This window comes from Cyprinus carpio, chromosome B20 (genome assembly GCF_018340385.1).
Source record: "Cyprinus carpio isolate SPL01 chromosome B20, ASM1834038v1, whole genome shotgun sequence".
Lineage (NCBI taxonomy): Eukaryota > Metazoa > Chordata > Actinopteri > Cypriniformes > Cyprinidae > Cyprinus > Cyprinus carpio.
Window position 1 is genome coordinate 25,500,536 of NC_056616.1, and position 26,719 is coordinate 25,527,254.

General features: G+C 44.2%; 1 protein-coding gene across 4 annotated transcripts; it reads right to left on the minus strand.

The window, feature by feature from the left end:
• LOC109069125 (zona pellucida sperm-binding protein 4) lies at window positions 1-24,812 on the minus strand. 4 transcript variants are annotated; one of them, XM_042746372.1, is made up of 13 exons: window positions 24,459-24,812; window positions 15,150-15,455; window positions 14,876-14,992; window positions 2,021-2,368; window positions 1,676-1,862; window positions 1,470-1,634; window positions 1,210-1,397; window positions 1,039-1,136; window positions 810-967; window positions 547-739; window positions 327-474; window positions 181-253; window positions 1-107 (listed from the first exon to the last, which is right to left on the minus strand). In XM_042746372.1, exons 1-13 carry the CDS (start codon window positions 24,774-24,776, stop codon window positions 34-36), a joined length of 2,373 nt encoding a protein of 790 aa, XP_042602306.1. In that variant the 5' UTR covers window positions 24,777-24,812; the 3' UTR covers window positions 1-33. The 4 variants fall into 4 exon arrangements, with proteins under 4 accessions (XP_042602306.1, XP_042602308.1, XP_042602307.1 ...); XM_042746374.1 differs by lacking the exon at window positions 1,676-1,862 and having other exon boundaries at window positions 1,470-1,623; window positions 2,060-2,368; XM_042746373.1 differs by lacking the exon at window positions 1,676-1,862 and having other exon boundaries at window positions 1,470-1,623.
• Between the last annotated feature and the right edge of the window lie 1,907 nt (window positions 24,813-26,719).

Sequence of the window (26,719 nt, forward strand, 5' to 3'; positions counted from 1 at the left end):
TCAGGGTTCTGTAAAGTTTATTTAAAACTAGATTTACATGACCAGAGTAACTTCTCCACTAGAAACCACAGTCTGCTCAGAGACAGCCTTGATAGTAGTGTCTCTACCTGAAAGAGAAATTTTAGAAGTGAGAACGCACTTAAAGCACCGTTCCATTGTCAAGAGAAAGCAAGAACTCACGTTTCCTGGCGCAGCTTTGCTCACAAGAGCCAGATGATGGATGGCACACTTCTGTACTGCAGTGGATGAAGATCTGACAGGGAAGAAAGAGGCTCAAGTCACAGAATCCACAAGTAGTAAAATTGTGGAAGTAAAAGAGGGCATACAGTTTCCTGCAGAGCAGCCAGTGAGGCTGGATCTACAAATGTGAACATCTTCACAACAAAGCGCTTGTAGTGGGTTGGGAACTGAAGACCAGATGATCCGGTCACTGGAACCAGTGTGGTCAGGTAACGGTCATCCTGGTAAGGGCATCTGAAGACAAAGGTGAAGGTTAGAAAGTGTCTCCCAGCAGACTAACTGGATAAAGGTTGGCTGTACACTCACCCATTGATCAGAAGGTCCCACTGGGGGAGACCGAGTGGACTGGGGGTTGAAGTTGCCCAACAATGTCCCAGCATCAGGGCAATGTTGGGGTCAGTCCTCTCTATAATGCGCACCTCAACATACAGAGGCTCCCGCAGGACTTTTGTGACGGGATAATCAGTATCACTGTAGTAGGACGTGTAGGCCTCATCCCCTGAGGATGAACACTGGGGTTTAACAGACTCAAGTTTGAAAGGCTTTAGGAAGACTGGACGAGACCTTACCTTCAGCACAGCCTTTGGTGACACATTGGCCATTGGCCAGTCTGAGCTCCACCCTGAGAGGTCCAGGAGCAGCTACTGGTGGAGGTGGAGGAATAGAGTTGACCTCCACAACTAGAGCTTCCACAGAAGTTCCAGAGTACCTACACTGGAAGAGAAACCTGGACAACAGACGGTGAGCTTGTAGCATTTATCAGGGATTAACGTTCACACCATGTCATAGATCACCTACTCAAAATGACTGTCCCTTGTGATGGAACCATATGGTCCAATCCCCACTTCATACGATGAGGTCATTCTGTTTTCATACACCACATATCCACTGTCCTCCTGTGAATAGGAACAGTGTCAGCATCCAGTCCATCATAAGCAGTGCAGAATAAAACCAGAAGCAGCTGCTCACCATCACACTCGTGCCGCATGCAGTCACAGGGAACTGGTATATTGCAAAGGAAGGTGTGGACGCCACAGGAGCACAAGGTGGGTCATTTCCACCCAGTAGACGTACCGAATCCAGACTCAGTCGTGGCAAAGTAACATCTCTAGCCACCACTACCACAAACTGACCATCTCTAATACACTGGACAGTCACTAGAACAAGGTACAAGAGCAGGTTAATTCTGAGAATCAATTTAACATGAACAGAAGACTGAGAATGCTTACCTGCCTTCCCATAGAAACACTGCTGTCCGTTAAAGCAGCAGTTGATAGCTTCACACTCAGCACCACTGATCCCAGGTTGTCCACATTTGATCTGCTCATTATCAGCTACAGCACATTTATCAAGGGGCTCTGCCTGCACCACTGGCTTCTGAAACTGCTGGCTAGTTTGTTGAGCTGGCTTCTGCGGCCAAAAAACTGCGGGCTAGTTTGTTGAGCTGGCTTCTGCGGCCAAAACTGCGGGCTAGTTTGTTGAGCTTCTGGCTTCTGCGGCCAAAACTGCGGGCTAGTTTGTTGAGCTGGCTTCTGCAGCCAAAACTGCGGGCTAGTTTGTTGAGCTGGCTTCTGCGGCCAAAACTGCGGGCTAGTTTGTTGAGCTGGCTTCTGCGGCCAAAACTGCGGGCTAGTTTGTTGAGCTGGCTTCTGCGGCCAAAACTGCGGGGCTAGTTTGTTGAGCTGGCTTCTGCGGCTGCGGGCTAGTTTGTTGAGCTGCGGCAAAACTGCTGGCTAAAAACTGCTGGCTAGTTTTGTTGAGCTGGCTTCTGCGGCTGAAACTGCTGGCTAGTTTGTTGAGCTGGCTTCTGCGGCTGAAACTGCTGGCTAGTTTGTTGAGCTGGCTTCTGCGGCCAAAACTGCGGGCTAGTTTGAGCTGGCTTCTGCGGCTGAAACTGCTGGCTAGTTTGTTGAGCTGGCTTCTGCGGCTGAAACTGCTGGCTAGTTTGTTGAGCTGGCTTCTGAGGCCAAAACTGCGGGCTAGTTTGTTGAGCTGGCTTCTGCGGCCAAAACTGCGGGCTAGTTTGTTGAGCTGGCTTCTGCGGCTGAAACTGCTGGCTAGTTTGTTGAGCTGGCTTCTGCGGCTGAAACTGCTGGCTAGTTTGTTGAGCTGGCTTCTGCGGCTGAAACTGCTGGTCAGTTTGCTGGATCATCAGGGCTTGAAGGTTCTGAGGCAGATCACTCCACTGTGGAACAGCATGACAGAAAGCACAAACTGCCAAAATCTGAAACAACCACCAACTTCCAGCCATTGTTCAACAGCTCAACACAAAGTGTGGAGATGCTGGCCTTTGGTCTTTTAATACTCTACAGGTTTCAGCTAATTAAAGATAGTCCCTCCCCCTTCATTAACCCTCACGATTCTCCAGACTTGCATGAGTTGGAGCTTATGCAACTGAGTGATTCTCATTGATTCAATTATCCTTTTTACATACATTGAAACACAAACTTGTGCATAATTCAAAATAGCATATTAGTATGATTTTCTGCCATTTTGAATTCAGCCTTGGTTTTATCCTTCATTAGCTGAATCCAGCTGTTGATGTCTTGACAATTCTAGATTGTTTCATTCTTAGAAAACATCTTGGAATGTACAGGCCTGTATCTAAAGACTGGCTCAGAAGAAAGTTGATTTAACATACTCATGATTATGTTGAAACTTTGAGTGATACTTAAACCCTGTCCCAGCCATAGCTGCTCTATTCTTAAATGTCGCATTATAATTAAAATACAGTCATTCATATTATAAAGTGCGCTTACAATCTTGCACACACTGCAATATCAATATCCTTTGGTTAGAGGTGGAAAGTAACTAATTATAAATACTTTCGTTACAGTACTTGAGTACATTTATACATTTTTTTCTACTTTCTTGAGTATAATTTAATTGTGGTATTTTTACTTTTACTTGAGTAAAATAAAAAGAAAGTATTTGAATTCGCTACATTTACTATTACATTTACATTTACTTTTCACCAAAAATATATATATATATAAAAAAACAAAAACAAAACAAAAAAAAAAAAAATGCCAAAGGAGGCGCCGATAGAGAAACGGAGCGAACCTGTGTTTGATGGGCACTTTTCATACTTCTGGGGTGGAGCCCTGCACTTCAGCCAATCACAGACAGGTCTGACTCGGGTGCAAAACCAATCAAAACCTCCAGTTCAGCTGGGGGGGTTAAAACCACGCTATGCTTTGACTGTCAATCAGCAGCGTTGTAGTTTGAAATCAGCATCATTAATGTCTGTTTTCCTTTAATAGGTCACTTCAATGCTGCGGTGACACCACCGTATGAGAACACCTCTTGGTGTGATGAATGTCTGCAGCCCTGTACCATCCCGCCAATCCTACTGGCCAAATAGCGCTTGACACCGCCTTACGCATGCATAAGCATAGTATACCTGCGTGCTGCGCGTTTTTTCACTCAGATTTCTTTCCTTCAGGAAAGCGAATTTTCTGTGCCCTAGGAAAGCATCTCGCATTCTCAGCAACAATTATACGAGCAGTGTTCAACTCCTCTTCGTGGACGCGATAAGTCACGGAAAGGTAAGGAGCCGTGTAACGTTGTGTGCCTGGGCCTGTATCACGCAGGCGGCGCTTAGCGACCTCTCTACATGTTCTCACTGTGATAGCCTTCGGCTAAAGTTCTGCGCTCGGGAGTAGAAATATTCTCTAAGGTCGCCCCCGTGTCCAAGCCCTGCTGTAACGCTTCTGCAGTTGCCGATGCGATGGCTTGGGGTGACGTGTGCGACCTGGACAATGAGGACAGTGCTTCGCTGGAGTTTTCTCCACTTTGCTCACTCTGCCCCACTCGAGTGCAATAAGTCAGCAGAAACTCTGTGGCGTTGCTTTTACAAATTATGTTTTGTCCACCACGACTTTGGACTCAGAGGACATTCTGGCCAATACATGCGGTTCTCTCCCTCCGAGCGGACAGAAGAAATGCTTCCTACAGTGAGCTGTTGGATGTGGTTACCCGTGCGGTGGATAAACTGGGGTTGAATTGGGAGCAGCCCAGGCCCAATCTCTATCTAAACTGGATGACCGTTTCTTAACTAGTCGTGCACCTGCCCAGCCCCGTAAGCCGCTGCCCTTCTTCCCAGACCTCCACCAGGAGGTTTCGAGGTCCTGGAAGCAGCCTTATTCAACGCGCATCACAAATGCCGCGGCTGCAGATTTCGCCACCATTGGTGACATGGCGGACCGCGGTTATGCAACGATGCCGCCGGTGGAAGAGACTCTAGCCGAACATCTCACGCCGAACTCGTCCATGGCCTGGAAGTCTCACCCTCTCCTTCCTTCTCCACAGGAAGAGCCTTCACCTATGGCACCCCGTCGTAAGGATTGGGGTCCTAGGGCTTATTCACCGGCTCACCAGCACCAACAAAAAGGCTGGACCTGAATTTGACGGCAAGAAAAAAAATCTTATCCTCAGGCTCCTAACAGTAGTTCCTGATCCTTTTGCTGTTTGCCGGGGACTGTGCCCTCCACTAGAGAGCGCTGTTGGACAGCTAATGCACATCCAACCTTATCACTGCAGTCCCCAGGCTCTAACATTGACTGTCTCACCACAAAATGCGCATCGAACAGCATTGGACTGAGCTACCACTCTGAGCGCCCCCTCAGACACTCTGCGCACTTCAGCCTTCAAAGTTCGAGGAATGGCCCAAGGGTCACACATGCATTTCCCGTTTTTACGGACACCGCGAGCTTTCCGTGCTCAGAAATTCTAACGCATGTGGAGACATCACAGCCGCAGACGGAGGTCTTGAGGCAATTAAAGCCTTTTCGAGCCATGTGGGAACGCTTGCCCATTCTGCAATGGGTATTATGCACAATTCGTTATAGATACACCATTCAGTTTCAAAAAGGCCCGCCTCCTTTCCGTGGGATTCTTCTCACGATCGTGAGTTCAAAAGAAACCGCAGTGCTGCATCAAGAGATGTCATCTCTGCTGTAAAAAGGGGCTATAGCAGAAGTACACCCCTCTCAGAAGGAGTCAGTTTTTACAGCCAAAATTTTGTTGTGCAAAAAAAAAAAAAAAAACATGGCGGCTTACGACCAATATTGGATTTACGCCGTTTGAATCTTGCACTCAGAATGAGCAAATTCAAGATGTTGACGGTAAAATCTATTCTGTCTCAGATTCAACCAAATGACTGGTTTGTCATGATCGATCTGAAGAATGCATACTTTCATATTCAGATCATCAAGAGACACAGGAAGTTCCTCAAATTCACTTTAGAGGGCAAAGTGTATCAATACCGTGTTCTTCCCTTCGGATTAGCCCTGGCTCCACTAACTTTCACCAAATGCATGGACGCAGTTCTGCCACTGTTGCGTCTCCAGGGTGTTCGTGTGCTAATTACCTAGACGATTGGCTGGTATTAGCACAATCACAGACTCAAGCACACTCTCATTAAGATCACAAATCTCCAAAAGAGTGTTTTGATCCCCTCCCAGCGGGTAACCTTTTTGGAGATAGATCTGGCCTCTCGCACGATGAGGGCACGATTGTTGTCTCCCCCGCGCATGCCTTTGCCACTTCATATCGCACAGTGACAGTGAGTTTGTGCCTCAGACTTTTGGGTCTAATGGCAGCATGCTGCTATTTCAATGGTGGACAAAAAGCCAAAGGATTTCACCCTGTTGTTATCCGCATCAAACGATTTTGGTGACACGGAGGTGTGTTCTGATGATAAAGACCTGGACGTCGGTCGAATTTCTTCGGAAAGGAGTTCGACTAGGGGTCTTTTTTTTTTTTTGACAGACGCGTCATTGACAGGTTGGGGGGCTGTTTGTCAAGGACGCCCAGCCCATGGGATTTGGACAGAGGCACAGCGAGGGTGGCACATAACAGATTAGAGCTGTTAGCGGTCTTTCTAGCTCTCCAATATTTTTCAAGACTGCTGAATTGCCGTCATGTGTTAATCAGGATGGACAGCACAATGGTTGTGTCGTATTTGAATCACCAAGAAGGATTATGCTCTCGTCCCCTATGCAGGCTGGAGAGGAACATCCTTCTATGGTCTCAGAACAGATTTCTGTCGATCTGAGCGGTTCATGTTCCTGGACACTTATACTTCGGAGTGGATTTGCTCTCGAGACAGCCTGGAGGAAGGGGAATGGAGGTTGCACCCCCAGACGGTGAGCTATATATGGCGAGCATTTGGAGAGGTGGAAGTGGACTTATTTGCGTCGAGCACGACTACGCATTGCCCTCTATGGTTCTTCCTATCCGCCCCCATCGCCCCTGGGACTGGACGCTCTAGCCCACGAATGGCCCAGATCCAGTTTGTATGCCTTTCCTCCAATTCGGCTAATTCCAGCGGTGCTATCCAGAATATGGTTGGACAGAGTGGAACAACTATTGCTGTCGCAAGCACGGGGAATGATCTGGCACCCATGGCCAGATCTACGGAGGCTGTGGGCATGGCCTTTGAGCGGAGTGAGTTAATATGTCCCGGTCTTTCAGCAGAAGCCACGAGACTTTAATTAATTCTAGGGCAGTTTCTACAAGACGCTTATATGCCTTCAAAATGCTACTGTTTACTACCTGGTGTAGACTTCATAATATGGATCCAGCTTACTGCCCTGTCGCTTCAATACTGGAGTTTCTTCAAGCAGCTAACCACGCATACGTAGATGGCGTTTCAGTGGGCCGTCATCCCCTGCTTTCTTGATTTATGCAGGGTTAGCGATGGCTGCGGCCTTTCCACCCTGCACGAGTTCCATCATGGGATCTGTCCATTGTATTACAAGGGCTATCAGGACATCCGTTTGAGCCCTTGGAAACTGTGACTGAAAAAATCCTGACTCTAAAGACAGTCCTACAGTTAGCTTTATCCTCCCTCAAGAGAGTTTGGGATTTACAAGCTCTTTCTATTTCACCTTCGTGTATGGACTTTGCACCAGGATTTGTGAAAGTTTTGCTGTGACCAAGGCCTGACTATGTTCCTAAAGTCGCTTCAAATCCTTTTCGTTTCCAGCAGGTGGTCTTGGAAGCTTTCTCCCCATGGAGGCGGGGTTAGAAGATCTAAGCCTTTGTCCTGTGAGGGCGCTGAAGATTTATGTTGATCGTACAGCCGAATGGCGTGATTCCGACCAGCTATTCATTGGTTTTTGGGAGCTGTTCATTTGTTTTTGGGCTTGCGGGCTCACTTCGCCCTTAGGGATTCGAGCTCATACCACGGGGGTGGTGGCTTCATCGCAAGCCTTCCTTAGTGAATCTTATAAATGGATGATATATGTGCTGCAGCAGGATGGTCCTCACCAAGCACTTTTGTCAAATTTTACAGCCTGGATGTGAGGACGGCCCATGGCTCCCGGGGTTCTTCTGCTTGAGCAGATGCTTTCCTCGGGTCCCAGCTATCTCAGGTACATCAGGCGTGATGGTATAGCGTTTCCATACGGTGACGTCACTGCAGCATTGAAGTGACCTATGAAAGGGAACATCTCGGTTACTTATGTAACCACAGTTCCCTGAATAGGGAACGAGATGCTGCAGTTTGGGGTGGTCCGTACCTTGATAGCGTTTCCTTAGTATCATGAGATCTGAGCGAAATAACACGTGGCATGCAGGTATACTATTATTACGCATGTGTAAGGTGGTGCCAAGCACTATTTGGCCAAAAGGATTGGCGGGATGGTACAGGGCTTCAGACATTCATCACACCAAGAGGTGTTCCCATATGGTGATGTCACCGCAGCATCTCGTTCCCTATTCAGGGAACCGTGGTTACATACGTAACGGAGATGGTTGCCAACTTAGCAATTTTGTTGTTTAATTTAGCAACTTTTCACTCTACCCTAGCAACATTTTCTTCCAAAAGCACCTAGCAACAAATTTAGACCTTTTTAAAATTTATATGGCAACTTTTAGCAACTTTTGACAATTGACTCAAATGATAAAAAAGGCACACATTTTCCATCTAAATACACAAAATGAGGAAACCAAGGATGCCTAGCCATACACATATCACGTGAATTAAGTTGTTAATTTATGATACACCTTGTTAGTAGCTTGTACCTGCGATTGTTGATCAGTCAGTACACTGTAAGAAAAATATCTAGAAAAATGGAAAAGGTACTAGTAATTTTCCAGGACATTATCCGTTGTCCATTATACATTATCCATAATCCATTGTAACCCTGTAACCCGAAAACACAAAATACAACGCGTAATTTAAAATGCAGGTAAAAAACCTGTAAAAAATTAACATGGAAAATTGCTTCATATTAACAAAGTAGATTGTGCCCTATTTTTACAGATATTTTCTTAGAGTGAAGCATACTAACTAACTGCTAATACACTGCTTAAAACTATAATTGTTCAGGGCTGTGTTTCTCGATAACGATTGATCTTAGTGCTTAAGAGCGTTTTCTAAGAGTCATTTTATGATCGTTCATTATTGTTTCATGTGCGTTTCCCAAAAATTGACTTAACGCAATTGCGCGTAGCGGTGCTTCAAGTGCTACTTAGAAGTCGCTTTCCTTTTGTCAAGTGCTGAAATGTCACTTAATAGAATGGCTTGTAATTGTAGTACTTGCTCGTTTATTGAAATGTTAACCTAATTCTGCATTCCAGACAACTTGGATATAACAATTATATTATACTATATTATATTGTATTTCATTTATACCTCAAGTCAAGTCAAGTCACCTTTATTTATATAGCGCTTTATACAAAAAAGATTGTGTCAAAGCAACTGAACAACATTAATTAGGAAAACAGTGTGTCATTAATGCAAAATGACAGTTAAAGGCAGTTCATCATTGAATTCAGTGATATCATTCATCTCAGTTCAGTTTAAATAGTATCTGTGCAATCATTTGCAATCAAGTCAACGATATCACTGTAAATGAAGTGTCCCCAACTAAGCAAGCCAGAGGCGACAGTGGCAAGGAACTAAAACTCTAGTTCTCCTCTGGCCAGACGAAACCAGCAGTTAAATTCTAGGCTGCAGCAAAGTCAGATTGTACACAAGAATCATCTGTTTCCTGTGGTCTTGTCCCTGTGGTCGTCTGAGACAAGGTCTTTACAGGGGATCTGTCTCTGGGCTCATCTAGTTGTCCTGGTCTCGGCCGTCTTTCAGGGCTGTAGAGGCCCTCTCTAGGTGCTGATCCACCATCTGGTCTGGATACGTACTGGATCTGGGTGACTGCGGTGACCCTCTGATCTGGATACAGACTGGATCTGGTGGATACAGTAACCTCGGAATAAGAGAGAAACAGACTAATATTAGCATAGATGCCATTCTTCTAACGATGTAGCAAATACATTGGGTGTTATGGGAAGTGTTCCCGGTTCCGGTTTACCTAATTAATGCAGCTAAAAATCCTTTAACGGATTTGGATATTAGAAGCGTATTAGTGTGTTATGTGTAAGCCAGGTTAAAGAGATGGGTCTTTAATCTAGATTTAAACTGCAAGAATATGTCTGCCTCCCGAACAATATTAAGTAGGTTATTCCAGAGTTTAGGCGCCAAATAGGAAAAGGATCTGCCTCCCGCAGTTGATTTTGATATTCTAGGTATTATCAAATTGCCCGAGTTTTGAGAACGCAGCGGACATGGAGGACTATAATGTAACAAGAGCTTGTTCAAATACTGAGGTGCTAAACCATTCAGGGCTTTATAAGTAATAAGCAAGATTTTAAAATCTATACGATGTTTGATAGGGGGCCAGTGCAGTGTTGACAGAACCGGGCTAATATGGTCATACTTCCTGGTTCTAGTAAGAACTCTAGCTGCTGCATTTTGGACTAGCTGGAGTTTGTTTATTAAGCGTGCAGAACAATAAAGCATTACAATAATCTAACCTTGAGGTCATAAACGCATGGATTAACATTTCTGCATTTGACCTTGAGAGCATAGGCTGTAATTTAGATATATTTTTGAGATGGAAAAATGCAGTTTTACAAATGCTAGAAACTTGGCTTTCTTAGGAAAGATTGCTATCAAATAGCACACCTAGGTTCCTAACTGATGACGAAGAATTGACAGAGCAGCCATCAAATCTTAGACAGCATTCTAGGTTATTACATGCAGAGTTTTTAGGTCTTATAATTAACACTTCTGTTTTTTCAGAATTTAGCAGTAAAAAAATTACTCGTCATCCAGTTTTTTATATCGACTATGCATTCCATTAGTTTTTCAAATTGGTCTGTTTCACCAGGCTGTGAAGAAATATAGAGCTGTGTATCATCAGCATAACAGTGAAAGCTAACACCATGTTTCCTGATGATATCTCCCAAGGGTAACATGTAAAGCGTGAAGAGTAACGGCCCTAGTACTGAGCCTTGAGGTACTCCATACTGCACTTGTGATCAATATGATACCTCTTCATACACTGCTACGAATTGATGGCGGTCATATAAGTACGATTTAACCATGCTAATGTACTTCCATTAATGCCAACAAACTTTTCTAGTCTATGCAAAAGAATGTTATACTTACAATATTATACTTTACATAATAATATACAATATACTTTATACAAAAATAAATATTGTAGTATATAATATCTATATAGAGACGTTATTTCCGGGTCCAATAAGTTGTTTTTTGTGCACGTCAGTAAGTCATTGACAGATTTCTTCCTCCCAGTCTTTGAAGCATATTTCCTACATTACTACTTTTATTCTTTTTTTTTGCTTCAGTCATTCAATTTAGATGTGTATTTCTATTTTTTCTGCCCGTTTTAATTATTTAATTCATGAATTCATATAAAAAACAAAAACAAAAATACAAAAAAAAGAGTAATAAAGTGTGCAATAAAGTACAATCAAAACTTTATAATATAATCACATTGCACTTAAATAAAGTTAAACGCGTAATCTGCCGATTGTCCTGCAGGTGACTGCATAAATCTGTCTTCTTACGATGCACTTAGGACTTTATGATTACTCCAGAGCACTCATACATCTACGATGATTTTCAAGTGCTACTTAAGTAACGATGCTTTTGGGAAACAGACCGTAATATGAAGATCAGTCTTACGATCGTTTTTACAAACTTCTTAGGCTTACAAAGCTTTTGGAAAACGCAGCCCAGAATGTGTAGTTTTACTAGTTTAATATCTAATTAAAAAAAAAAAAAAAAAAAAAACTTAAATTTTAGGCCCTAATTGTTAAAAATGTGTAAGTGTTCAATAATTCAATGTTGTATTTAAAAATACAGTTATTTATATTTTTATATTATGTTATATTACTTTAACGAACAAATCTAAATTAACATATATAAAATATTATAATAATATAATTTTGCTGAGATTTGAATAGTGACAATTTTGCGTCGTAATTACGTAATGATGACATCGTGCAATTACATTACGTGACGTGATGTGACATACAGCCAAGTATGGTGACCCATACTCAGAATTCATGCTCTGCATTTAACCCATCCAAAGTGCACACACACACACTGTGAACACACACCCGGAGCAGTGGGTATCATTTATTCTGCGGTGCCCGGGGAGCAGTTGGGGGTTCGGTGCCTTGCTCAAGGGCACCTCAGTCATGGTATTGCCGGCCCGAGACTCGAACCCACAACCTTAGGGTTAGGAGTCAAACTCCCCCAGAAAGTAAGTTAGCAGAGGATGGTTAGAATGTCATTTAGCAGCTTTTAGCAACAAATTGACCTTCCTTTAGCAACTTCCACTAGGGTTGCGACCCGTCCCTTAAAATACGGAATCGTCCCGTATTTAAAGGTAAAATGATGGGTCCCGTATCAAATCAATACGGGACGCGATTTGTCGTATTTTACAAATGCCAACATATAGTTGGATAAACAAAAAAGTTTATTGCATGGTTTATAATACTAATAGCAATTACAATGACATCAATTTCATACGAGGTATTAGAGAAGCTCATTTGCGGGTGATTCCATTTTGGCATCTTTGTTTTCATGGAGACGGAGTCTCCAGGACGCGCGCCGTTAAAGCCCTTTCATGCGCTAAACCAGCGCAGAGCTCACTCACATCCGCCCTTTGAACACAAGACTCTCCAGACGTAGGGATGAATAGGAAAGTCATCAGTGTGTCTATCCTGTAACTAATGATGAATGTGCAGTTTGCAGAGAAGCATTTCAGTTGCTCAGGTTGGACTGTCTGATTTAAAGGGATAGTTCACCCAAAAATGAAAATTGTGTCATCGTTTACACACCCACAAGTTGTTCCAAACCTTAATAATCTCTTTCTGCCGTTGAACATAAGATACTTTGAAGAATGTGGGTAACCAAAGAGCTTCTGGTCCCCAAGGACTCTGATGGAATTTTTTTTATTTATTTTTGATTTTTTCTTGAAGTTACTGAGGACCAGAAGCTGTTTGGTTACCCACATTCTTCAAAGTATCTTTTGTGTTCAACAGAAGAAAGAACTTTAAGCAGGTTTAGAACAGCCTGGGTAAATTATGATTTATATAATTTTTATTTTGGGGTGAACCATACATTTAAAGTGACAGACACATCTGTGCTTCAAGGTACAGGCCTATTGTTTTATTAAATTTGGGATAGTCTGTTAATATAATATTCCATACATTATCAGAGCATGGTGGACACTATTATATTTTTAGACATTATTAGACAAATTAATAGATTCTAATGTTAGAACCCATTTATTAATTTATATTAATCAAATATACACAAAACGTCATACATTTTTTACAAATTATTTAGTATCTAGGTAAAAATGGGACGAATAAGTGTAGCCCTAATTTGAGCAAATGAATAATAAAAAAATTATCCCATCCAGGTAGCAGCTGCAGAACTCTGCCCTCCAGCAATTGGTTTGGACACCCCAGCATTAATAAGTTAGATTAACCCTTAAACATTGTGCTCCCCCGGTTAAAAACTGGAGGATGGATAAAGGCAATGGCTTGTACAGAAGCCTGGACTCAGAATCCATGACCTAACAAAAGGTTGTGGAACCTTGGTTTAATAGTGTGGGATAAAAACTGGGAAGAGGCATAATGCCAGATTCTGCAGAACCAACACACCAGACAAAAGATACCTCAGGGTTCTGTAAAGTTTATTTAAAACTAGATTTACATGACCAGAGTAACTTCTCCACTAGAAACCACAGTCTGCTCAGAGACAGCCTTGATAGTAGTGTCTCTACCTGAAAGAGAAATTTTAGAAGTGAGAACGCACTTAAAGCACCGTTCCATTGTCAAGAGAAAGCAAGAACTCACGTTTCCTGGCGCAGCTTTGCTCACAAGAGCCAGATGATGGATGGCACACTTCTGTACTGCAGTGGATGAAGATCTGACAGGGAAGAAAGAGGCTCAAGTCACAGAATCCACAAGTAGTAAAATTGTGGAAGTAAAAGAGGGCATACAGTTTCCTGCAGAGCAGCCAGTGAGGCTGGATCTACAAATGTGAACATCTTCACAACAAAGCGCTTGTAGTGGGTTGGGAACTGAAGACCAGATGATCCGGTCACTGGAACCAGTGTGGTCAGGTAACGGTCATCCTGGTAAGGGCATCTGAAGACAAAGGTGAAGGTTGGAAAGTGTCTCCCAGCAGACTAACTGGATAAAGGTTGGCTGTACACTCACCCATTGATCAGAAGGTCCCACTGGGGGAGACCCAGTGGACTGGGGGTTGAAGTTGCCCAACAATGTCCCAGCATCAGGGCAATGTTGGGGTCAGTCCTCTCTATAATGCGCACCTCAACATACAGAGGCTCCCGCAGGACTTTTGTGACGGGATAATCAGTATCACTGTAGTAGGACGTGTAGGCCTCATCCCCTGAGGATGAACACTGGGGTTTAACCAGACTCAAGTTTGAAAGGCTTTAGGAAGACTGGACGAGACCTTACCTTCAGCACAGCCTTTGGTGACACATTGGCCATTGGCCAGTCTGAGCTCCACCCTGAGAGGTCCAGGAGCAGCTACTGGTGGAGGTGGAGGAATAGAGTTGACCTCCACAACTAGAGCTTCCACAGAAGTTCCAGAGTACCTACACTGGAAGAGAAACCTGGACAACAGACGGTGAGCTTGTAGCATTTATCAGGGATTAACGTTCACACCATGTCATAGATCACCTACTCAAAATGACTGTCCCTTGTGATGGAACCATATGGTCCAATCCCCACTTCATATGATGAGGTCATTCTGTTTTCATACACCACATATCCACTGTCCTCCTGTGAATAGGAACAGTGTCAGCATCCAGTCCATCATAAGCAGTGCAGAATAGAACCAGAAGCAGCTGCTCACCATCACACTCGTGCCGCATGCAGTCACAGGGAACTGGTATATTGCAAAGGAAGGTGTGGACGCCACAGGAGCACAAGGTGGGTCATTTCCACCCAGTAGACGTACCGAATCCAGACTCAGTCGTGGCAAAGTAACATCTCTAGCCACCACTACCACAAACTGACCATCTCTAATACACTGGACAGTCACTAGAACAAGGTACAAGAGCAGGTTAATTCTGAGAATCAATTTAACATGAACAGAAGACTGAGAATGCTTACCTGCCTTCCCATAGAAACACTGCTGTCCGTTAAAGCAGCATTTGATAGCTTCACACTCAGCACCACTGATCCCAGGTTGTCCACATTTGATCTGCTCATTATCAGCTACAGCACATTTATCAAGGGGCTCTGCCTGCACCACTGGCTTCTGAAACTGCTGGCTAGTTTGTTGAGCTGGCTTCTGCGGCCAAAACTGCTGGCTAGTTTGTTGAGCTGGCTTCTGCGGCCAAAACTGCGGGCTAGTTTGTTGAGCTGGCTTCTGCGGCCAAAACTGCGGGCTAGTTTTGTTGAGCTGGCTTCTGAGGCCAAAACTGCGGGCTAGTTTGTTGAGCTGGCTTCTGCGGCCAAAACTGCGGGCTAGTTTGTTGAGCTGGCTTCTGCGGCTGAAACTGCTGGCTAGTTTGTTGAGCTGGCTTCGGCGGCTGAAACTGCTGGCTAGTTTGTTGAGCTGGCTTCTGCGGCTGAAACTGCTGGCTAGTTTGTTGAGCTGGCTTCTGCGGCCAAAACTGGGGGCTAGTTTGAGCTGGCTTCTGCGGCTGAAACTGCTGGCTAGTTTGAGCTGGCTTCTGCGGCTGAAACTGCTGGCTAGTTTGTTGAGCTGGCTTCTGCGGCCAAAACAGCGGGCTAGTTTGTTGAGCTGGCTTCTGCGGCCAAAACTGCGGGCTAGTTTGTTGAGCTGGCTTCTGCGGCTGAAACTGCTGGCTAGTTTGTTGAGCTGGCTTCTGCGGCTGAAACTGCTGGTCAGTTTGCTGGATCATCAGGGCTTGAAGGTTCTGAGGCAGATCACTCCACTGTGGAACAGCATGACAGAAAGCACAAACTGCCAAAATCTGTAAACAACCACCAACTTCCAGCCATTGTTCAACAGCTCAACACAAAGTGTGGAGATGCTGGCCTTTGGTCTTTTAATACTCTACAGGTTTCAGCTAATTAAAGATAGTCCCTCCCCCTTCATTAACCCTCACGATTCTCCAGACTTGCATGAGTTGGAGCTTATGCAACTGAGTGATTCTCATTGATTCAATTATCCTTTTTACATACATTGAAACACAAACTTGTGCATAATTCAAAATAGCATATTAGTATGATTTTCTGCCATTTTGAATTCAGCCTTGGTTTTATCCTTCATTAGCTGAATCCAGCTGTTGATGTCTTGACAATTCTAGATTGTATCATTCTTAGAAAAACATCTTGGAATGTACAGGCCTGTATCTATAGACTGGCTCAAAAGAAAGTTGATTTAACATACTCATGATTATGTTGAAACTTTGAGTGATACTTAAACCCTGTCCCAGCCATAGCTGCTCTATTCTTAAATGTCGCATTATAATTAAAATACAGTCATTCATATTATAAAGTGCGCTTACAATCTTGCACACACTGCAATATCAATATCCTTCGGTTAGAGGTGGAAAGTAACTAATTATAAATACTTTCGTTACAGTACTTGAGTACATTTATACATTTTTTTCTACTTTCTTGAGTATAATTTAATTGTGGTATTTTTACTTTTACTTGAGTAAAATAAAAAGAAAGTATTTGAATTCGCTACATTTACTATTACATTTACATTTACTTTTCACCAAAAATATATATATATAAAAAAACAAAAACAAAACAAAAAAAAAACGGCCAAAGGAGGCGCCGATAGAGAAACGGAGCGAACCTGTGTTTGATGGGCACTTTTCATACTTCTGGGGTGGAGCCCTGCACTTCAGCCAATCACAGACAGGTCTGACTCGGGTGCAAAACCAATCAAAACCTCCAGTTCAGCTGGGGGGTTTAAACCACGCTATGCTTTGACTGTCAATCAGCAGCGTTGTAGTTTGAAATCAGCATCATTAATGTCTGTTTTCCTTTAATAGGTCACTTCAATGCTGCGGTGACACCACCGTATGAGAACACCTCTTGGTGTGATGAATGTCTGCAGCCCTGTACCATCCCGCCAATCCTACTGGCCAAATAGCGCTTGACACCGCCTTACGCATGCATAAGCATAGTATACCTGCGTGGTGCGCGTTTTTTTGCTCAGATTTCATTTCCTTCAGGATAGCAAATTTTCTGTGCCCTAGGAAAGCATCTCGCGTTCTCAGCAACAATTATACCAGCAGTGTTCAACTCCTCTTCGTGGACGCGATAAGTCACGGAAAGGTAAGGAGCCGTGTAACGTTGTGTGCCTGGGCCTGTATCACGCAGGCGGCGCTTAGCGACCTCTCTACATGTTCTCACTGTGATAGCCTTCGGCTAAAGTTCTGCGCTCGGGAGTAGAAATATTCTCTAAGGTCGCCCCCGTGTCCAAGCCCTGCTGTAACGCTTCTGCAGTTGCCGATGCGATGGCTTGGGGTGATGTGTGCGACCTGGACTATGAGGACAGTGCTTCGCTGGAGTTTTCTCCCACTTTGCTCACTCTGCCCCACTCGAGTGCAATAAGTCAGCAGAAACTCTGTGGCGTTGCTTTTACAAATTATGTTTTGTCCACCACGACTTTGGACTCAGAGGACATTCTGGCCAATACATGCGGTTCTCTCCCTCCGAGCGGACAGAAGAAATGCTTCCTACAGTGAGCTGTTGGATGTGGTTACCCGTGCGGTGGATAAACTGGGGTTGAATTGGGAGCAGCCCAGGCCCAATCTCTATCTTAACTGGACGACCGTTTCTTAACTAGTTGTGCACCTGCTCAGCCCCGTAAGCCGCTGCCCTTCTTCCCAGACCTCCACCAGGAGGTTTCGAGGTCCTGGAAGCAGCCTTATTCAACGCGCATCACAAATGCCGCGGCTGCAGATTTCGCCACCATTGGTGACATGGCGGACCGCGGTTATGCAACGATGCCGCCGGTGGAAGAGACTCTAGCCGAACATCTCACGCCGAACTCGTCCATGGCCTGGAAGTCTCACCCTCTCCTTCCTTCTCCACAGGAAGAGCCTTCACCTATGGCACCCCGTCGTAAGGATTGGGGTCCTAGGGCTTATTCACCGGCTCACCAGCACCAACAAAAAGGCTGGACCTGAATTTGACGGCAAGAAAAAAAATCTTATCCTCAGGCTCCTAACAGTAGTTCCTGATACTTCTGCTGTTCGTCAGGGACTGTGCCCTCCACTAGAGAGCGCTGTTGGACCGCTAATGCGCATCCAACCCTCTCACTGCAGCCCCCAGGCTCTAACATTGACTGTCTCACCACAAAATGTGCATCGAACAGCATTGGACTGAGCTACCACTCTGAGCGCCCCCTCAGACACTCTGCGCACTTCAGCCTTTAAAGTTCGAGGAATGGCCCAAGGGTCACACATGCATTTCCCGGTTTTTACAGACACCGCGAGCTTTCCGTGCTCAGAAATTCTAACGCATGTGGAGACATCACAGCCGCAGACGGAGGTCTTGAGGCAATTAAGCCTTTTCGAGCCATGTGGGAACGCTTGCCCAACATTCCACAATGGGTATTACGCACAATTCGTTACAGATACACCATCCAGTTTCGAAAAGGCCCGCCTCCTTTCCGCTGGATTCTTCCCATGATCGTGAGTTCAAAAGAAACCGCAGTGCTGCGACAAGAGATGTCATCTCTGCTGTAAAAAGGGGCTATAGCAGAAGTACACCCCTCTCAGAAGGAGTCAGTTTTTACAGCCAAAATTTTGTTGTGCCAAAAAAAACAAAGATGGCGGCTTACGACCAATATTGGATTTACGCCGTTTGAATCTTGCACTCAGAATGAGCAAATTCAAGATGTTGACGGTAAAATCTATTCTGTCTCAGATTCAACCAAATGACTGGGTTTGTCATGATCGATCTGAAGAATGCATACTTTCATATTCAGATCATCAAGAGACACAGGAAGTTCCTCAAATTCACTTTAGAGGGCAAAGTGTATCAATACCGTGTTCTTCCCTTCGGATTAGCCCTGGCTCCACTAACTTTCACCAAATGCATGGACGCAGTTCTGCCACTGTTGCGTCTCCAGGGTGTTCGTGTGCTAATTACCTAGACGATTGGCTGGTATTAGCACAATCACAGACTCAAGCACACTCTCATTAAGATATTAGGTTTTAAAAAGAGTGTTTTGATCCCCTCCCAGCGGGTAACCTTTTTGGAGATAGATCTGGCCTCTCGCACGATGAGGGCACGATTGTCAGTATTTCAAGTCATGCCTTTGCCACTTCATATCGCACAGTGACAGTGAGTTTGTGCCTCAGACTTTTGGGTCTAATGGCAGCATGCTGCTATTTCAATGGTGGACAAAAAGCCAAAGGATTTCACCCCGTTGTTATCTGCATCGAACGATTTTGGTGACATGGAGGTGTGTTCTGATGATAAAGACCTGGACGTCAGCCGAATTTCTTTGAAAAGGAGTTCGACTGGGGGTCTTTTTTTTTTTTTGACAGACCATTGACAGGTTGGGGGGCTGTTTGTCAAGGACGCCCAGCCCATGGGATTTGGACAGAGGCACAGCGAGGGTGGCACATAACAGATTAGAGCTGTTAGCGGTCTTTCTAGGTCTCCAATATTTTTCAAGACTGCTGAATTGCCGTCATGTGTTAATCAGGATGGACAGCACAATGGTTGTGTCGTATTTGAATCACCAAGAAGGATTATGCTCTCGTCCCCTATGCAAGCTGGAGAGGAACATCCTTCTATGGTCTCAGAACAGATTTCTGTCGATCTGAGCGGTTCACGTTCCCGGACACTTATACTTCGGAGTGGATTTGCTCTCGAGACAGCCTGGAGGAAGGGGAATAAAGGTTGCACCCCCAGTGAGCCGTATATGGCAAGTGTTTGGAGAGGTGGAAGTGGACTTATTCGCGTCAAGCATGACTACGTATTGCCCACTATGGCTCTTCCTGTCCGCCCCCATCGCTCCTGGGACTGGACGCTCTAGCCCACGAATGGCCCAGAACCAGTTTGTATCCTTTTCCTCCAATTTGGCTAATTCCAGCTGTGCTATCCAGAATATGGTTGGACAGAGTGGAACAACTATTGCTGTCGCAAGCACGGGGAATGATCTGGCACCCATGGCCAGATCTACGGAGGCTGTGAGCGTGGCCTTTGAGCGGAGTGAGTTAATATGTCCCGGTCTTTCAGCAGAAGCCACGAGACTTTAATTAATTCTAGGGCAGTTTCTACAAGACGCTTATATGCCTTCAAAATGCGAACTGTTTACTACCTGGTGTAGACTTCGTAATATGGATCCAGCTTACTGCCCTGTCGCTTCAATACTGGAGTTTCTTCAAGCAGCTAACCATGCATACATAGACAGCATTTCAGTGGGCCGTCATCCCCTGGTCTCTGGATTTATCCAGGGTTCGTGATGGCTGCGGCCTTTACGCCCTGCACAGGTTCCATCATGAGATCTGTCCATTGTATTACAAGGGCTATCAGGACATCAATTTGAGCCCTTGGAAACTGTGACTGAAAAAAATCCTGACTCTAGAGACAGTCCTACTGTTAGCTTTATCCTCCTTCAAGAGAGTTTGGGATTTATAAGCACTTTTTATTTCACCTTCGTGCATGGATTTTGGTCCAAGATTTGTGAAATTTTGCTATGACCAAGGCCTGACTATGTTCCTAAAGTCGCTTCAAATCCTTTTCGCTTCCATTAGGTGGTCTTGGAGGCTTTCTCCCCAATGATGGCGGGGTTAGAAGGTCTAACCATTTGTCCTGTGAGGGCGCTGAAGATTTATGTTGATCGTACAGCCGAATGGCGTGATTCCGACCATTTGGGCTTGCGGGCTCACTTCGCCCTTAGGGATTCGAGCTCATACCACGGGGGTGGTGGCTTCATCGCAAGCCTTCCTTAGTGAATCTTGTAAATGGATGATATATGTGCTGCAGCAGGATGGTCCTCACCAAGCACTTTTGTCAAATTTTACAGCCTGGATGTGAGGACGGCCCATGGCTCCCGGGTTCTTCTGCTTGAGCAGATGCTTTCCTCGGGTCCCAGCTATCTCAGGTACATCAGGCGTGATGGTATAGCGTTTCCATACGGTGACGTCACTGCAGCATTGAAGTGACCTATGAAAGGGAACATCTCGGTTACTTATGTAACCACAGTTCCCTGAATAGGGAATGAGATGCTGCAGTTTGGGGTGATCCGTACCTTGATAGCGTTTCCTTAGTATCATGAGATCTGAGCGAAATAACGCACGGCATGCTTGTATACTATTATTACGCATGTGTAAGGTGGTGCCAAGCACTATTTGGCCAAAAGGATTGGCGGGATGGTACAGGGCTTCAGACATTCATCACACCAAGAGGTGTTCCCATATGGTGATGTCACCGCAGCATCTCGTTCCCTATTCAGGGAACCGTGGTTACATACGTAACGGAGATGGTTGCCAACTTAGCAATTTTGTTGTTTAATTTAGCAACTTTTCAGACTACCCTAACAGCTTTTTCTTCAAAAAGCCCCTAGCAACAAATTTAGATCTTTTTAAAATATATTTGGCAACTTTTAGCAACTTTTGACTATTGGCTTTTATGATAAAAAAGGCACACATTTTCCATCTAAATACACACAATGAGGAAACCAAGGATGCCTAGCAATACACATATCACGTGAATTAAGTTGTTAATTTATGATACACCTTGTTAGTAGCTTGTACCTGCGATTGTTGATCAGTCAGTACACTGTAAGAAAAATATCTAGAAAAATGGAAAAGGTACTAGTAATTTTCCAGGACATTATCCGTTGTCCATTATACATTATCCATAATCCATTGTAACCCTGTAACCCGAAAACACAAAATACAACGCGTAATTTAAAATGCAGGTAAAAAACCTGTAAAAAATGAACATGGAAAATTGCTTCATATTAACAAAGTAGATTGTGCCCTATTTTTACAGATATTTTCTTAGAGTGAAGCATACTAACTAACTGCTAATACACTGCTTAAAACTATAATTGTTCAGGGCTGTGTTTCTCGATAACGATTGATCTTAGTGCTTAAGAGCGTTTTCTAAGAGTCATTTTACGATCGTTCATTATTGTTTCACGTGCATTTCCCAAAAATTCACTTAACGCAATTGCGCGTAGCGGTGCTTCAAGTGCTACTTAGAAGTCGCTTTCCTTTTGTCAAGTGCTGAAATGTCACTTAATAGAATGGCTTGTAATTGTAGTACTTGCTCGTTTATTGAAATGTTAACCTAATTCTGCATTCCAGACAACTTGGATATAACAATTATATTATACTATATTATATTGTATTTCATTTATACCTCAAGTCAAGTAAAGTCACCTTTATTTATATAGCGCTTTATACAAAAAAGATTGTGTCAAAGCAACTGAACAACATTAATTAGGAAAACAGTGTGTCAATAATGCAAAATGACAGTTAAAGGCAGTTCATCATTGAATTCAGTGATGTCATTCATCTCAGTTCAGTTTAAATAGTATCTGTGCAATCATTTGCAATCAAGTCAACGATATCGCTGTAAATGAAGTGTCCCCAACTAAGCAAGCCAGAGGCGACAGTGGCAAGGAACTAAAACTCTAGTTCTCCTCTGGCCAGACGAAACCAGCAGTTTAAATTCTAGGCTGCAGCAAAGTCAGATTGTACACAAGAATCATCTGTTTCCTGTGGTCTTGTCCCTGTGGTCGTCTGAGACAAGTTCTTTAGAGGGGATCTGTCTCTGGGCTCATCTAGTTGTCCTGGTCTCGGCCGTCTTTCAGGGCTGTAGAGGCCCTCATCTGGTCTGGATACGTACTGGATCTGGGTGACGGCGGTGACCCTCTGATCTGGATACAGACTGGATCTGGTGGATACAGTAACCTCGGAATAAGAGAGAAACAGACTAATATTAGCATAGATGCCATTCTTCTAACGATGTAGCAAGTACATTGGGTGTTATGGGAAGTGTTCCCGGTTCCGGTTTACCTAATTAATGCAGCTAAAAATCCTTTAACGGATTTGGATATTAGAAGCGTATTAGTGTGTTATGTGTAAGCCAGGTTAAAGAGATGGGTCTTTAATCTAGATTTAAACTGCAAGAATATGTCTGCCTCCCGAACAATATTAAGTAGGTTATTCCAGAGTTTGGGCACTAAATAGGAAAAGGATCTGCCTCTATTCTAGGTATTATCAAATTGCCAGAGTTTTGAGAACGCAGGGGACATGGAGGACTATAATGTAACAAGAGCTTGTTCAAATACTGAGGTGCTAAACCATTCAGGGCTTTATAAGTAATAAGCAAGATTTTAAAATCTATATGATGTTTGATAGGGGGCCAGTGCAGTGTTGACAGAACCGGGCTAATATGGTCATACTTCCTGGTTCTAGTAACCCATTGATCAGAAGGTCCCACTGGGGGAGACCCAGTGGACTGGGGGTTGAAGTTGCCCAACAATGTCCCAGCATCAGGACAATGTTGGGGTCAGTCCTCTCTATAATGCGCACCTCAACATACAGAGGCTCCCGCAGGACTTTTGTGACGGGATAATCAGTATCACTGTAGTAGGACGTGTAGGCCTCATCCCCTGAGGATGAACACTGGGGTTTAACCAGACTCAAGTTTGAAAGGCTTTAGGAAGACTGGACGAGACCTTACCTTCAGCACAGCATTTGGTGACACATTGGCCATTGGCCAGTCTGAGCTCCACCCTGAGAGGTCCAGGAGCAGCTACTGGTGGAGGTGGAGGAATAGAGTTGACCTCCACAACTAGAGCTTCCACAGAAGTTCCAGAGTACCTACACTGGAAGAGAAACCTGGACAACAGACGGTGAGCTTGTAGCATTTATCAGGGATTAACGTTCACACCATGTCATAGATCACCTACTCAAAATGACTGTCCCTTGTGATGGAACCATATGGTCCAATCCCCACTTCATACGATGAGGTCATTCTGTTTTCATACACCACATATCCACTGTCCTCCTGTGAATAGGAACAGTGTCAGCATCCAGTCCATCATAAGCAGTGCAGAATAAAACCAGAAGCAGCTGCTCACCATCACACTCGTGCCGCATGCAGTCACAGGGAACTGGTATATTGCAAAGGAAGGTGTGGACGCCACAGGAGCACAAGGTGGGTCATTTTTTCACCCAGTAGACGTACCGAATCCAGACTCAGTCGTGGCAAAGTAACATCTCTAGCCACCACTACCACAAACTGACCATCTCTAATACACTGGACAGTCACTAGAACAAGGTACAAGAGCAGGTTAATTCTGAGAATCAATTTAACATGAACAGAAGACTGAGAATGCTTACCTGCCTTCCCATAGAAACACTGCTGTCCGTTTAAAGCAGCAGTTGATAGCTTCACACTCAGCACCACTGATCCCAGGTTGTCCACATTTGATCTGCTCATTATCAGCTACAGCACATTTATCAAGGGGCTCTGCCTGCACCACTGGCTTCTGAAACTGCTGGCTAGTTTGTTGAGCTGGCTTCTGCGGCCAAAACTGCGGGCTAGTTTGAGCTGGCTTCTGCGGCTGAAACTGCTGGCTAGTTTGTTGAGCTGGCTTCTGCGGCCAAAACTGCGGGCTAGTTTGTTGAGCTGGCTTCTGTGGCCAAAACTGCGGGCTAGTTTGTTGAGCTGGCTTCTGCGGCCAAAAACTGCTGGCTAGTTTGTTGAGCTGGCTTCTGCGGCCAAAACTGCTGGCTAGTTTGTTGAGCTGGCTTCTGCGGCCAAAAACTGCGGGCTAGTTTTTGAGCTGGCTTCTGCGGCTGAAACTGCTGGCTAGTTTGAGCTGGCTTCTGCGGCTGAAACTGCTGGCTAGTTTGTTGAGCTGGCTTCTGTGGCCAAAACTGCGGGCTAGTTTGTTGAGCTGGCTTCTGCGGCCAAAACTGCGGGCTAATTTGTTGAGCTGGCTTCTGCGGCCAAAACTGCGGGCTAATTTGTTGAGCTGGCTTCTGCGGCTGAAACTGCTGGCTAGTTTGTTGAGCTGGCTTCTGCGGCTGAAACTGCTGGCTAGTTTGTTGAGCTGGCTTCTGCAGCTGAAACTGCTGGTCAGTTTGCTGGATCATCAGGGCTTGAAGGTTCTGAGGCAGATCACTCCACTGTGGAACAGCATGACAGAAAGCACAAACTGCCAAAATCTGAAACAAACACCAACTTCCAGCCATTGTTCAACAGCTCAACACAAAGTGTGGAGATGCTGGCCTTTGGTCTTTTAATACTCTACAAGTTTCAGCTAATTAAAGATAGAGGGACCTCCCCCTTCATTAACCCTCACGATTCTCCAGACTTGCATGAGTTGGAGCCTATGCAAATGAGTAATTCTCTTTGATTCAATTATCCTTGTTACATACATTAAAACACAAACTTGAGCATAATTCAAAATAGCATACTAGTATGAATTTCTGCCATTCTGAATTCAGCCTTGGTTTTATCCTTCATTAGCTGAATCCAGCTGTTGATGTCTTGACAATTCTGGATTGTTTCATTCTTAGAAAAACATCTTGGAATGTACAGGCCTGTATCTAAAGACTGGCTCAGAGGACAGTTGATTTAAAGGGATACTCCACCGTTTTTTCATATTAAACTATGTTATTCCCTTAACTAAGACGAGTTGATACATACCTCTTTCATCTCTGTGCGTGCACTAAATCGCTCTGTCTTGCGGCGAAACTTTGTTAGCACTTAGCTTAGCCCAGTTCATTCAATAGGGGCCAAGCAGAGAAGCTACCAAACACCTCCACGTTTTCCCTATTTAAATACATATATCATAGGAATACCATAGCAAGTGCTCCGGAGCACTTTGACTTGGCGCAGTAATATCTTCACATGGGAAACGGGAGACGGTGAGAGGACTTTTCATGAGTGAAGATATTACTGCGCCAAGTCAAAGTGCTCCAGAGCACTTGCTATGGTATTCCGCCATACAATATAGTTATCCATTTTACACGCTTAGAAAAGCGCAACGTTTTGTTTTGTGTCACCGTCCTAGGTCGAGTTACACTACTTGAGTACTGTGTATTTAAATAGGGAAAACGTGTAGGTGTTTGGTAGCTTCTCTGCTTGGCCCCTATTGAATGAACTGGGCTAAGCTAAGTGCTAACAAAGTTTCGCCGCAAGACAGAGCGATTTAGTGCACGCACTGAGACGAAAGAGGTATGTATCAACTCGTCTTAGTTAAGGGAATAACGTCGTTTAATACGAAAAAACGGTGGAGTATCCCTTTAACATACTCATGATTACGTTGAAGCTTTAAGTCATACTTGAACCCTGTCCCAGCCATAGCTGCTCTATTCTTAAATGCTGCATTATAATTAAAATACAGTCATTCATATTATAAAGTGCTTTTAAAATCTTGAACACACTGCAATATCAATATCCTTCGGTTAGAGGTGGAAAGTAACTAATTATAAATACTTTCGTTACAGTACTTGAGTGCATTTTTTAAATTTTTTCTACTTTCTTGAGTATAATTAAATTGTGGTATTTTTACCTTTACTTGAGTAAAATAAAACGAAAGTATTCAAATTCGCTACATTTACTTTTCACCAAAAATATATATATATAAATAAATAATAGAGAAACGGAGAAACGCCGATAGAGAAACGGAGTGAACCTGTGTTTGATGGGCACTTTTCATACTTCTGGGGTGGAGCCCTGCACTTCAGCCAATTACGGACAGGTCTGCCTCGGGTACAAAACCAATCAAAACCTCCAGTACAGCTGGGGGCGTTCAAACCACGCTATGCTTTGACTGTCAATCAGCAGAGTTGTAGTTTTAAATCAGCATCATTAACGTCTGTTTCCCTTTCATAGGTCACTTCAATGCTGCGGTGACTTCACCCTATGGGAACACCTCTTGGTGTGACAAATGTCTGAAGCCCTGTACCATCCCGCCAATCCTATTGGCCAAATAGTGCTTGGCACTGCCTTATGCATGCATATGCATAGTTTACCTGTGTGCGGTGCGTTATTTCGCTCAGATTTTTAGTGCCCTAGGAAAGCATTTCGCGTTCTCAGCAACAATTATATGAGCAGTGTTCAACTCCTCTTCATGGAACACGATGAGTAACCGAAAGGTAAGGAGCTGTGTAACAGGTTTATCACGGGG

Excerpts from the sequence above, each read along its gene's own strand:
- LOC109069125 (XM_042746372.1), bottom strand. The coding sequence starts at position 24,776 with ATGGCTGGAAGTTGGTGTTTGTTTCAGATTTTGGCAGTTTGTGCTTTC. Across the intron at positions 14,993-15,149 it reads CTCAACAAACTAGCCAGCAG|TTTTGGCCGCAGAAGCCAGC; the intron begins TTTCAGCCGCCG and ends ACTAGCCCGCAG. Across the intron at positions 1,635-1,675 it reads GCAGAAGCCAGCTCAACAAA|CTAGCCAGCAGTTTCAGAAG; the intron begins CTAGCCCGCAGT and ends CAGCTCAACAAA.